Source organism: Lepidochelys kempii, chromosome 1 (assembly GCF_965140265.1).
Source record: "Lepidochelys kempii isolate rLepKem1 chromosome 1, rLepKem1.hap2, whole genome shotgun sequence".
Taxonomy (NCBI): Eukaryota; Metazoa; Chordata; order Testudines; family Cheloniidae; genus Lepidochelys; species Lepidochelys kempii.
Genome location: NC_133256.1, coordinates 39,468,716 through 39,482,494, shown reverse-complemented (window position 1 = coordinate 39,482,494; position 13,779 = coordinate 39,468,716). Strand labels below are relative to the sequence as shown.

Genomic DNA, 13,779 nt, shown 5'->3' with positions numbered 1-13,779 from the left:
AAGCTATTACCAGCAGGACAGTGGGGTGGGAGGAGGTATTGTTTCATATTCTCTGTGTGTATATAAAGTCTGCTGCAGTTTCCACGGTATGCATCCGATGAAGTGAGCTGTAGCTCACGAAAGCTCATGCTCAAATAAATTGGTTAGTCTCTAAGGTGCCACAAGTACTCCTTTTCTTTTTGCGAACATTTATATGGAGAATGAGAATATCTACTTTAACATTAGATAGGATAAAAAAGGATATAAATCTTCATGCTGCATGGCATAAATCAACAACTAACTGATGGGGGTTAGAAGGAAACTTGCTCTATAGGCAACTTGCTCTATATTCCATTCCAAGTTTCATGCACTTTCTTGGGGAATGCATTATGATCTAAAAAGTGTCTGCATTGCTGTTCATTCACTTGTCAGCTTTCTTTCCCGTCTTGGGTCCCTTCTCCTGTGGCTTTTCTTTTGTAATTTGCCTTGTGAAAGTTTGATTTATTACTTTGCTCTTGTCCATATTTGACAGTTTTTAAAACTCTTCAAATTTTGAAAAACATATTATATATTTTGCATTTGTGGTTGATCATTACTTTTGTATTTCTTTACTAGGATAACACTGATTTTTGGGGGGAGGCGAGGCACTTTTTAAGGCTTTCATGTCATATGCATAGCTCTTGTATACGACCATAAAAATCAAATGAAGGCAATATGCTGAGGACCATAACATTGAAGTTTGTATCTGCTAATAATTACCTTTCTTTTCAGCAGAGTGCATCAGTCTGTGCCCTGTCTCTTTGTTGCACAGAAATTTAGGAGCAGTAATAAAACAGTATTAAAACAGTTTGAGTCTAAAATTCCCAATATATTTCTTTTGACAGTTTCCATCTCTGTGTAATCAGTACTACAAATTAATCACCTTCATCTGTGAGATATTTCCTGAGAAAATTCCTCAGCTTCCAGAAGACCTTTTCAAGAGCCTAATGTACTCATTGGAGTTAGGGATGTCATCGTATCCTTTACAATGAATGGGTGTCCAAGTAAAAAATGTCTTTCCTTTTTTTGTGAAGAAATTTGAACTTTCTTTACTTTTTTCCATTTTTTCCTTCTGTTTATCTCTGCTGATATAATAGTAGTGTTATAGCTAGTTTTCTCTCTCCGTTTTGCCCTTGCATTCTTTTTTATTATTATTATTGGAAAGTCATCTGAGTTTCTAGCCTTATTTGAATTTAATTAGACCCATAACATTTCTTTAATGTAGCTTTTAAGTGGTTTAATATGTGTATGTTCTTGCTGGCAACCTCTGTTGCCTCCTCCCTACTATTTCATCTCACAGAGAATCTGACTTTATAAGCCTTCAGGTGGTATCTCAAAACTATTCCTGAATTAGTTTCTCAGCTAGTAATGCAAAATACTACTGTTGTTCTACTGGGCTGGCTTCAGAGTATTTCCTGTCAAATTGCCAGTGGGCTCTCCGTTTAGAACAGAGAGTACCGTTTTCACTCACCTACAGCACGTGTCAAAAACAGATGAAAACGTTGGCATTAAGGGACTGTTTCTGAAAATGTTAGGTCACAGATGACTGAGTTATTTTACAGCGCATAGCCAATAAAAGAGGGCAACAAAGATACAATAGATTCCTATCTTTTTGTTAAAGCACTTCAGTAAAAATAAAGTAAGTCAGCCCTGGGACATATACTCATTAAAACATTTTCTAATGATGCTGTTTAGAAATTTACCACAACTTAAAAAGAAAATCTGACTTTTATTCTTTGATGCTTTTTCTTTGACACTTGGATTATCAGGATGAGTTCTGAGGTTTGCCAATTGTGTCTGGAAGCTTTAACACCATTAGCAGAACAATGTGCAAAAGCACAAGAAACAGACTCATCGCTATTTCTAGCAACAAGGCACTTTCTTAAGGTAAAATGTCTATTTGCAAATTTCGCTGCCATATTTTATTTATTTGTATTACAATAAGAAAAGGAGTACTTGTGGCACCTTAGAGACTAACCAATTTATTTGAGCATGAGCTTTCGTGAGCTACAGCTCACTTCATCGGATGCATCGGATGTTGCATCCGATGAAGTGAGCTGTAGCTCACGAAAGCTCATGCTCAAATAAATTGGTTAGTCTCTAAGGTGCCACAAGTACTCCTTTTCTTTTTGCGAATACAGACTAACATGGCTGTTACTCTGAAACCTGTATTATAATAGTGTTTAGAGGCCCCAGCTGAGATCAAGGCCCCATGAGGCTAAGCACTGTACGAACACAATATAAGAGACGGTCCTTGCCCTAAAGAGCTTAGTCTATTAAGACAAGACCGACAAAGGGCATAAGGGGAAATAGAGGCACAGAGAGGAGAAACAATTTGCCCAAAGTCATGCCAAATCAGTGGCAGACCTGGAACTTTTCAGTCAGTAGCTCATGTTTTGTGTTATGTGCATGGGCTTCAAAATGAAACTTAAAAGATTTTAGTAAGAATCACTATGAAGTCTGAGTAGATGATGCAAAGAACTAAAACAGAATGGGCAAGATTGCTTGTAAGCTGAAGGATGGAGTGGACAAGAGGCAACAGGAATAGGTAGGAGAAATGGAATAGATGATTACTAAAACAAGAAAAGAAGAGGATGCTGCTCTCGTTGGTCTTCTATTTAAAGAAAATTACATAGGTTCTCAATCCGGTGTCATGTTCAGTGTCTACTGTTCTGGACTACGGGCTCCATCTTGTTCAGGTGGGTCTTAGTGTAAATTGGGAGCAGCCAGTTGCCTCTGGCCATGAGCTGGCTGGTAGGAAAATCTTAGTGGTTAACCCCGGGTTAAATGTTCAATGAAAAATCTCTTACATTACTCTTCCAGCACAGACTGAGTCTTGCTTGGGATCTTAATTTTGTCATAGCAGGCTCATTGACATCAGTCCGGCTGAGTGTTTAATTTTGTGTGAAGACAAGGACATGGTTATCCTACAGTTTGCACCTTTTACAGTGTTTGTTGGTATTTGAGTGTACCTCTTAATAGACAGTTAATTCACAATAGAATCTATACTCTTTGTTCATTAATCAAATCTTCTCCTCAGAAAATCCCCATTGTAAGTTAATGTAAAAAAAACATTTCCAAAGACAAACTTAGTAAATATGCCCTTTTCACTGCAAAGAAGTCACATTTACATAACACAGTAATAGTCCTCTGTTGTCTTCTAGCTCTAGAAGCATAAACTATAAATATTTCCAGAAATCCTTATTCAATAACTTATATTCTCCCCAGATCCATAAAGGACTTAGACTTATCTCAGGAGGAGGTCTTCAATAGGTCTGATCCTTTTAGCTTCCTAAACAAGATTTCCCCTTCTACTTTGTTATGTATTGGCAGCTTAACAGTCTGCATTTTAGATAATTAAATAATTTGTTTGATCACTTCAGATGGTCTTTGATATGCTGGTACTACAAAAGCACAATACAGAGATGACAACTGCAGCGGGTGAAGCATTCTACACATTAGTGTGTTTGCATCAGGTATGGTATTATTTTCCCATTTTTAAGCAATGTTCAAAAACGATTTTGCATGCAGAATAATACTAAGGTTACTGGTATACCTAGTGGAAATGCAATAGTTACAGAACAGTATTTGGCAGCAATTAATTATTTTTCCTGTGCAAGTAAGACATAAGAAAAAAATTAAATAATATCAGAAGAGGTGGGATTTTCAGTTAATATCCTTTTCCCTCAGTACATGGCTTCATTGTAGTCAATCTTTACTTGTTTCCTATTGTTTTTTCTTTAGCATTTTGGCAGATCCATATTATTCCATGAAATATTCACCAAGACATCCAGCATCTTTGTAGAACCAAAATGAAATCAAATTTACTGATCAGATTTTTGCCAATACACATTGTTGAGCTGTGAAGCACATTTAACTCCAGAGGGACTTCCATCCTGGCTTCCATAGTTGGAATGGTTGTTAAAATTAAATAAGGGTCTGATTAATTTTATTTCTAGATATGTATTAACTTAATGGTTCTAGGAATACAATAGCACATGTGCCTAGAGTGGTTCTGTGGAAAACTTCTTATCTTCCACACTACAAATTTGTCCCATATTAACTTTTTAAAATCACTATACAAAGACTTGTATTACTTAGGTTTTATGGCTCCCTGTGTGGTCACTTTGACATAAATCCAGTTTTCTTGAAACACCTTTCTATGGAAAAAAGTTTTGCAGTTCTCACGTTGTCTGTTTAGCCTGTTACTCCTTTCTTCTGCTCCCACCTTCCTTAAGGTCAGAAGTCCAGGTTTTTCTCTCATGAGTGTCCAGCAGTGCTTGTCTCCTCAAACAGTTGCTAAATCAGTTTAGGAATTTTACAGCTAGGGATCAAATTGAGAGAGTGGGGAAAAAAAGTAATGGTTCTTCGAGTGTTGCAGACATAGTCCACGCAAATGTGTTTACACATAGCATGCTGAAAGCGGGAGACTTTTTCCCCCTGCAGCAGTACCCATATCCTGCACATCCTTGTGGCCCCTCCTGAGGCTACATAAGGGTGGCGGTGCACCAGTCCCTACCCCATTCTTTCTTACCATCAGCGGCTTAAGTCTGAGCTCCCTCTGCAGTTCTCTCCTCACAATTTATTTCCTGCATCACAGCTACTTGCTGAGAGTTTGTAGTGTAAATAGTTAGTAGCAGTTAGTACCAGTCATGTAGTGTAGTGTAACATTAGTTTAGTTAGTTGCAGTAGGTTATGCAACATTCTCCGAGTTTTAAGCACCAGGCATCATGTGGGGCCTCTGTTCCTTATAGTGACCTGCACACATGCTGCTTACTGTTTCTCAGTGAGGAACACATTAAGGTAAGGAACACATTATCTAATGTTCATTGAAAAAGTTAATACTGATTTCCAGAGACCTTCACTTGAAACAGCACCTGATGGAACAGGCTACAAAGCCTGTACTGGCACCAGAGTATTCGTTGGATCATTCGGCCAGTCATCCTCTGGTACCATCTACTTGTATGGTAATTCCAATGGACCCCTGGACTCTGATTCTACCCCAAGAAGAGAAAGGGCTTGTTCACCTTCCCCAGATGACCCATAAATCTAATCAGCACCATTAGAAATTGGAGAGATTTATCGTCCTCTTCGTCCTGAAAAGCTGTCAGTGACATCAAGACCCATCAGCCTATGTCTCCCCGGTAATGAGGTGAGAGGAGCCTGGTACTGTACCGTTGACTCGAGAGACAGCTGTCAAGTCTGCTACCTACGGATGTCACAGTACGCTGTCTGGCACTGTTTCTTTTGGTACCTATCACCTCACAAGCCTTTATGGCAGCATCAGATTTATTTCTCTGTGCTGGTATACTTGATAACACAGGAGGTCAGCTGTACATCAGTACCCGCAGCAATTCCAGGTCCATCCACTCCTTCAGCTTTAGGACACAGTTTGCAAATGCTGACTGCCACATTACTGATGAAGAAACAGGCATTGTCCATGGTCTTCGTGCCTGTGGAGCTGGTACTGATGCACCCTTTGTCCTCAGTGTGCTCAGTACCTACGACCTTGGATACCTGTGACCTCGGTACCCAGTTGCTTTTCAGAGTGTGGACGGGTTCCATCAGGCAGTATGCTCCTCAGTACCAGACCCATTTGTATGGCCTCTACCTCCCTGGAATGCCCTTACATTAATGTCTGAGTTTTTCCACCTCCAGTACTCACTGTAGTGCCGCTTCGCTGGTCAATAGACAAATATAGGTATCTAGCTGGGGTGGGCTCCACCGATGCTCATAGACTACTTAAAAGACTCATCAGGTTTTGAGTTGGCGTCCTCCAGCTCTTCTCTCCCTCTCTCTCTCCCCCTCTCTCTCTGTCTCTCAATTAAAGAGGTTGCACAAGTCATCCAAGTGTTGAGGAGTAGACAATGATACCAAGAGTGCAGCCGCTCTTGTAACAAGGACAGACCACCCTGGTCCAACATATATTGGCCTCCCATGCTGTATCCCTTCCCACAGGGGCCTCCCTGGAACCTGTGGGATGGTTTCGCTCCAACAGGTCAGGCTCTCCACCTTGGTCTAAGGATATATCCCCTGGACATGAGGCAGACCAAGCTCCAAAGCACCTATGCACATATAGGAAGATGCCTGTACTCCTGAACCTCTTCTTGTGGGGGAGTCCTTGCCAATCAATCTCTGCCTCAAGAGATGCCATCGGCTCCACTGATTCTTGGCACCATTGATCATGAGGAGTGGGCAAACTTACTCTTCTCCAGTCCTAGAGGATTTAATATCCTATCTCCCTTTTTTTCCTAAGCCACATTCTAATAAGGATAAGGAACGTGTATGTACTATGGATGTTAGGAGGGCATTCGCTTTTCATCTGGACAGGACCAAAGCTTTTAAATGATCTCCTCGTCTTTGTGTCCTCTGTGGATTGTATGAAAGATCAAGCAGTATAATCCAGTCTCCAGATGGATCACTTCCTGTGTGATGACAGTGTATGGGATAGCCAATACTCCCCCTTCTCAAAGACTCTCAGCTCATTCAACAAGGGCTCAAGCTACATCAGTCACCTTCCTGAGGGATGTTCCTATATCTGACATTTGTAGGGCCCTCACATGGTCCTCAGTGCACACATCACGCGTTGCTATGATCACTAGTGCATCCAGATCTGATGCAAATTTTGCTAAAATCTCATTACAGTAATTAAGTAGACTCTAAGCCCACCTCCAGAGGGAACAGCTGATGAGTCACCTGAATGGAATACACATCTGCAGGTGGACTAAAAAGATACAATGGTTACTTACTTGTTCTGTAACTGTTCTTCAAGATGTGGGTGCTGACATGTATTTTGCAACCCGCCCCTCGTCACTGGAGACTTAGTTTAGCTCCCTGGGATGCGAAGGAACTGATGGTAATCAGGGTGCCACCACCCTTATATAGCTCAGGGAGGGGCCATAAGGAGGTGCATGGGATGGGTGTTCTTTCCAGGCGTCCTGATGGGTGTTCTTTCCAGCTCTTGGTTAGAGTTGCACACATTTGTCAATATTTGATATTTTCCTTAAAGCTCAGCTCCTAGAGACAAGTTGTTACATGAGAAATTTCAGCCTTCGTTAAAAACAGAGCGGTACATTTCTAACTTCCATGATTGTGAAGAAAAACATTTGACAGTGTGACCCAAGTGCACCCTAAAAGCTCAGAGACCCAAGGCAAACAAAATGAACCCCAAAATTTATAATCATGATTTTGGGTGCTTCAGGTTTTTTAATATCTAGGGTTAATATGTTATCACCAACTTATTTCTCTCCCAATCAAGAAGGAGCTAAACCCAAGGAGTCCAGCAGATCTCAGGGATATGTTCAAGCCCCACCTAAGGAGCCCAATGGTGCTCAGAGAGCACACACAATCATGTTTTAAACATCAGCATAATCTACCGTGAGCAGTGGCTCATTTTGATGACTTGCATACGTGATAGAGAGAAAACAGTTACTTACCTGTTCTGTATCTGTTGTTCTTTGATGTATGGGTGCAGGCATATAATCCACTCAGGTGTGTTAGCGCCTAGAACACCAACGCTGGTATGCCATATTAGCTCAATCTGAGCCCTGCTTAAAGCCAAGTATTGGGGAATAGAGAGAAAATAAAAACAGGCAGCTAACATGCCTCAGACTAACTGTTAAAAATATCACTGAGGGGAGCAATAACTTTATAATACAAAAATAAACACTAAAAACCTTACATGGTAGAAAGTTTGGTATTTACCCATATGTGGATGTGTCCCAGGAAAAAAATTTGTCACAGTACCAGGTTGTTCATTTAGTCCTTGTTTACATACACATATTATACCACTTTAACTATAATAATAATGGGAACCCCCCGAAATGTTGACACAGTAAAGTCAGTAGAAAAGTGCTTATTCTAATATAGTTTATTCCCATTTGGGAAGGGGAATAGGCTATACCAGTATAGGGATTGTACTGGTACAACTATCAGACAGATACAGATTATAGATATATCTCAGTACAGGCTATATCTATACTCCATACTTCTGCTGGCATCGCTGTCAGTCAGGGGTGTGAGGAGGTGTTATCCTGGACCCTGACCAGCAGAAGTCCCCATGGGTGGTTATTCTGGTAAAAAGCACAGTTTTGCAGGTATAGCTGTGTGCATAGGAGCGTTTGCTGGTAAAGTTTACCATGTTCCTGTATTGGTAAACTGCTCCTAGTCTGCATGTGGCCTGAGTGTCCAGTCTCCTCAAGGTGTTTTGTGTCTGTTACAGCAATTCACTGCTTTTATAAGAAAAACTATTATTTTCTTTGTGAGCCACCACTCCTCTGTTCAAGTCCAGTTTCGTATTAACATTAGGATATGACATCATCCCTTCCAAAAAAAAAAGCTGTTTTCTGAATGATTCAGGTGTCTTTACAATCTCCACTCTAAGTGGTATGCTGAATAAGCCTTTTTTCTGTGACTGACTAGTCTTGTCCTGCACATGTAGTTATTAGTCTTAATTCTCTTTCCATAATACTTTCAGGCAGGATTTTTATTCTCCCTAGTGATACCCATTATTTATTTGTAGATAGCCACGACTGGACATGACCCAACAGGCCATCCTTTGAGTTGATTGCCCTGAACAGAAATGCAGTTTACTCATATGGAAATAATGTAGAAGTTCAGAAATGCAAGGCAAAATTTTAAATGAGATGTCCAGAGTCGTATGTTACACACAGACTTTCCATACTCAGAGAAAAATGAAGAAAATTTGGCAACGACAACATGCAATTCTGATCCTCCTCTCTTCCCACAATCCAGTCCTGAAGGAAAATGGGGCTGAAGAAAATTGGTGGATTTGATGAGCCTCTGGGCACCAAACAAAAGAAAATTAAAAAGACCAAAATCTTCTCCCAGATAAATTTCGTTCCTTCCCCCCACCCCATTTAACCTTCCCTATGAGCCTAGAAATAGTTGGAAGTGTAATTTTCACTTCCTAGCAGTCATTTGGGCTGTCTTCAGTATTTCATAGTTTTTCTTTATGCCCCTCCACTGAAAGGATGGCATTTTTTCCCCACAAGTGTCTTTTTGGGCCCAGACCATCATTAGTTTTTTGTTTGTTTTGTTTTGGTTGGTTGGTTTGGTGATTTGCTTTTTGAGGCAAAAACAGCGTTTAACAATCTTTTTTTGAAGATCTGAAGTGCTAGTCTCTCGTGGTAACTCTTCAAGGATTTTCAACTGTTTCTTACTTGGGAAGTATGGATTAACTGGATAATTGAGGAAATGGCCTGTGAAGGAAAAAGAATGATGTGAGTTGTAGTAGGGGTCTCATGCTCCCAGGGCTCTGATAATCAGTGTGTGAGTTTGAACCTTGTAGCCCCCAGCTCTCAGAGAATACACCCCTCTGGCCAACACCTTGAGAGCTAGGGGCTACGAGATTCAAACTCACGCGCTGATCGTCTGAGCCCTGGGTGCATGGGACCCCAGTAACTAGCGAGTGTTGAGAGAATGTGGAATCAGTCAACGCTACATTTGGCTGATGTGGCAACTCATAGTGTCAGATGCCATCAGGTGGTTGAGAGACATCTACCTAGAACACATCACTGGATATCGGCAACGCCAGGGGAGATGAGCTGCAGTGCTGATGAGAAGCTCAGACAGGAAGGTAACTCAGATACTTCCCTGATGGCTTGTATTTTCTAGCAAACAACCTACCCTAAATTCTCAATTACTGAGGGACAATCTTCACTTGTTGATATATTTGCTTTTCACAACCAACTCTCTCTGTATAACTTTTCATGAGTAATGTACCTGAATTTTTGGATGCTAATATCAAAACTGTATTGTTAACTTTTATTCACCTAAATTTGGGTTATTACTGATTATGTATTATATGTATCTTATGACTTTTAAAACAAACTTTGTATTTATGGATAATCTAAACACTATACCCAGATGTACAGACACTCTTTTCTTAACCTGTATATTATACAATCTTTTAATATTAGCTTTAATAAAATGTTTAAATCTGTTCTCTGCAAAACACTGTATGGAGTTTTAGCCAAGCAGTTTGCACCTCTCATACAAAATTGTATACATATAGTGGGGAGTTGTTTGGACAAAGCTAGCTGACATTTTTGTAGCACAGCAAGACTGCTTTCTATCGAACTCTGTTTCGTTGCTGTTACTTTACCATTGGTGAGAAATGTTATTTATATCTTTGCCCGCCTTCATGTTTTGATCTGTGCTGGTGAAAATGACAGTTATTTCATGCAGCTTACAAAGGTGTGGTAGGCACTTTGCAGAGAGCGTGCAGGATGCTCGTTGTCTACTTAGGCATGATGTGACAAATGAAGATTTAAAAAAAAAGAAGGAATAGGGAGAGAGAGCGGGCTCCAAATATAAGGTCACTCATTTCCTTAAAGGTTACTGCACATTTCATGTTGCCATTTTTTGTTACTTTATTCAAAAATTAAGGTTTCTCTTTACAGATGTGGGTAGAGAAATATGTATGTAGAGGAGATGAGTGAGCAGGAGACTAGGAGGGAAGAGAAAAGGTTGGAGGATGCCAAAGATACTGTATGGAGGTTGAGATTGGGTGAAAGAAAAGTGGTGGGGAGGCAGTGAAAGACTTTGAGACAGAAGCAATGTGTGGGAATGAGTCTGACAGAAATGGGAATCAGGAAGCAGTCTGGTGTGAGGGGACTCATTACAAGCAGGAAGAGCAATGGCCCTGCACTCACCTCAGCTGCAATGTTAATGGTGGTGGTGTCCAGTGTTCCCTTTAATTTTTCCCATACATGTGCGGAATGAATTTTGTTATGTGCACCAATATGGAGGTGATGTGTGACGCATCACCTCCATATTGGTGCACCTAACAAAATTCATGTAGCAGGGTTGGGGCTCAGGGCTGGGGCAGAGGGTTGGAGTGCAGGGGGGTGAGGACTCTGGCTGAGGGTGCAGGCTCTGAGGTGGGACCGAGGATGAGGGGTTCAGGGTGCGGGAGAGGTCTCAGGACTGAGGGTGAGGGCTCCGGCTGGGGGTGTGGGCTCTGGGGTGGGGCCAGGGATGAGGGGTTTGAGGTGCAGACTGCATGGGAGCTACAGCGCGAAGAGAGGACACCCCCAGCTCTCTCTCCCCGCAGCAACACCTGGGCTGGCGGGGGGAGAGGCGCCTCTCTTCACTGCGGCAGGTCCAGAGCTGGGGGAGAGGCAGCTCTGAGCACCTGTGCGGCCTTCTGTTCAAAGGGAGCCCCCAACCCTTTGAGTAGAAGGGTTGGAGAGACTTTGCCCTATTAGGGCCCCATAAGACTGGTGGGTGACTTCTGGTAAGCTTTTAGCATGCATGTAGGAACCTTTGTTGTTTTTTTAAAATGTTTTCTCTGTAACACGGTTACTTTAAGAATAATGTGCTTGCTTAGAAAGAGCTGTGTGATAACTTGTAGTTGCTGGCCATACATTATTCATAACCCTTTAAGAGAAAGCAAAGCACAGATGCTAGTCTTTAGGTAGACTGGCTTGATGGGGATAGCACACTGTAAAAGCAGGGAGCTGTGCAGCCATAAAACCCCATCAGAAGGGAGTGGGATAACGGTCCTTGCCCAGAGACAGGTGATGGCTGGAGACCTGACTGGGCACTCCTGGAGTGGACCACTGAGGGGAAAGAGGGAAATACAGGTGCAGTTACCCTGAAATTGTGACTGGAGCTGAAGGCTTTTAGAGCTTTATCAAGGCAGCCACTTGGTCTGGCTGAAGGTCTTACCCTCCACCTGTCCCCAACTAGGTATCACCTACACATTCACCTCTGGTGCCTGTTTGAGCCTGGCAGATGAAATACTGTAACTTGGTATTCTTATCTAAATCTCTGGAAACAACTTATAACTTTCCACCACAAACTAAGTTTGTGGGAGTTTTTCCTTCTGACAAAGGAAGGTGTGTGGATATATTTGTATTCTATTTCCTGTGTAGTAATCACTGCTGTTTCTTCAACAGGCTGAATATTCAGAACTAGTTGAAACATTACTATCAAGTCAGCAAGATCCAGTCATTTACCAGCGGTTAGCAGATGCATTTAACAAGCTTACTGCAAGCAGCACTCCTCCTTCACTGGACCGTAAGCAGAAGATGGCCTTCCTAAAGAGTTTAGAAGAATTTATGGCAAATGTTGGTGGACTCCTCTGTGTAAAATAAACAACAACAAAACTCTATGCCTAATTTAGACCCTTTCTGCAAAATGCACTGAGAAATGCTGAAAGCTGACTAAACCTTGTACCTGTTTCTGGGTTCTTTGCAGCCATCTCAGATTTTAGAGAGCCTGGAAGTTTGATATAACACAGTTGAATAGGAGAGGTCAACTTTGAATCAGCTTCTGCTATTGTGTTAGTCACAATCTGTCATACTTGTATGTTGTAGAGAATGAACAACAAATTGAAATTTAAAAGAAAATTCCATATATGTGCAAACAGATATGGGCACAGTGAAAAATAGTGCCTTTTCCCCCATTAGCTTAAAACATAAGTGGCTGGACAAACTTTTACAGATTTTTTTTTTCTGAAAACCATATTAGAGTATGATGTAGACACATACAAAACTGTAAACAGTGTAGCTGATTGAAGCTTTATTTTTTCTCTCTGAAGACTGAGTTTATGATCCAAGGGAAAAACACCAAATGGTATTTTTTAACGTGTGTTTAGTTTTGCTTTTCTACATCACCTGATGTTGCATGTTTTATGTAATACAGGTTTCTACATTATATTCTGCTGCCTAAAGTTCAGAAGGAAGAAGGTGTATATTTTTGTTCCCCTAAAATGAACTTTAGGAACTGTAGCCATTTCATTGCCTTAATTTAAAACAAACAAAAAAAAGTGATATACTTTAGACAAGAAATATTAGGCAACATTTGAGTCTTCAGAGTTGGTTCAGGATGTTGGCATTAAGCTGCTGTGTACCTGTTGCAGCCCTTTGTGTTGACATGTGTTATGTTGGGGTGAGTCTAATGCAATGTTCATGTGTAGTTTTACTTTCAGTATCTTTTTAATCCACATCCAAGTCGCGCACAGCTGCAACGTATTTCTACACTGAACTGTTTGCTTAAGCAATAACAATTCAAAGGGTGTAAATTATTGATTTATACAAACTGTTTTTAAGTTGGGGCATTAGATAAAATAATTATGCTAGACTAGGGGTTTCAAACTCTATTTTACCCAAGGGCCATATACATTTGATTCAAGGGTTGGAAAGATAATTAGGATTTGTGGTGGGGTTTTTTTTCCCACCACCACCTCCATATTTGTTGTGCTCTCCTCTGCTCTTGCTCAGTTTTGTATGTCAGCACTTGAGCAGTTAAGGATGTACATATGTTTCATCCTGCCAACTGATAGACAGATATAGTGGAACAACAAGGGAGAGTAACACAAGAATACGGAAGTAAGGCATACTTTGCCAGTAGTCATAAACCTGACAAAACTGAGGCAAATGCACATTCTGCATGCCAGATAAAATTGCTTTTTGTGAGGGGTGTGGGTGGGTGGGGAAGAATTTGGCCCTTGGGCTTGCGCTTGATACCTCTGCTAAATTGTGCTGTTGAATGTTTTCCATGTGGTTTTTACATTTATATAAAATGTACAGTATATACACCTTTACAGTGCTGTGTATAGCATCATGTTTGCAACTCTGTGCCATCCTTCAGCTGTTCATCTCAAAACCAATCATATTACCCACTGTGCTAGTCATAGTGATTCAGGACATACTTTTTGAGTTAAATTCATGCATGTAACCATATGAATGGAATACAAGGGCAGAAAGTGCCATCTTTTCAACAGAATTTTTT

General features: G+C 40.9%; 1 protein-coding gene across 6 annotated transcripts in view; it reads left to right on the top strand.

The window, feature by feature from the left end:
* XPO4 (exportin 4) overlaps positions 1 to 13,470 on the top strand; it is a 126,870-nt gene extending 113,400 nt beyond the window's left edge. For all 6 annotated transcript variants that reach the window (XM_073339801.1, XM_073339810.1, XM_073339775.1 and 3 more), the window contains 4 exons: positions 864 to 994; positions 1,788 to 1,905; positions 3,402 to 3,494; positions 11,943 to 13,470. In XM_073339801.1, the coding sequence (XP_073195902.1) occupies positions 864 to 994; positions 1,788 to 1,905; positions 3,402 to 3,494; positions 11,943 to 12,140 (540 nt within the window). In that variant the 3' untranslated portion in view covers positions 12,141 to 13,470. The remainder of the gene's footprint in view (positions 1 to 863; positions 995 to 1,787; positions 1,906 to 3,401; positions 3,495 to 11,942) is intronic.
* Positions 13,471 to 13,779: the final 309 nt, after the last annotated feature.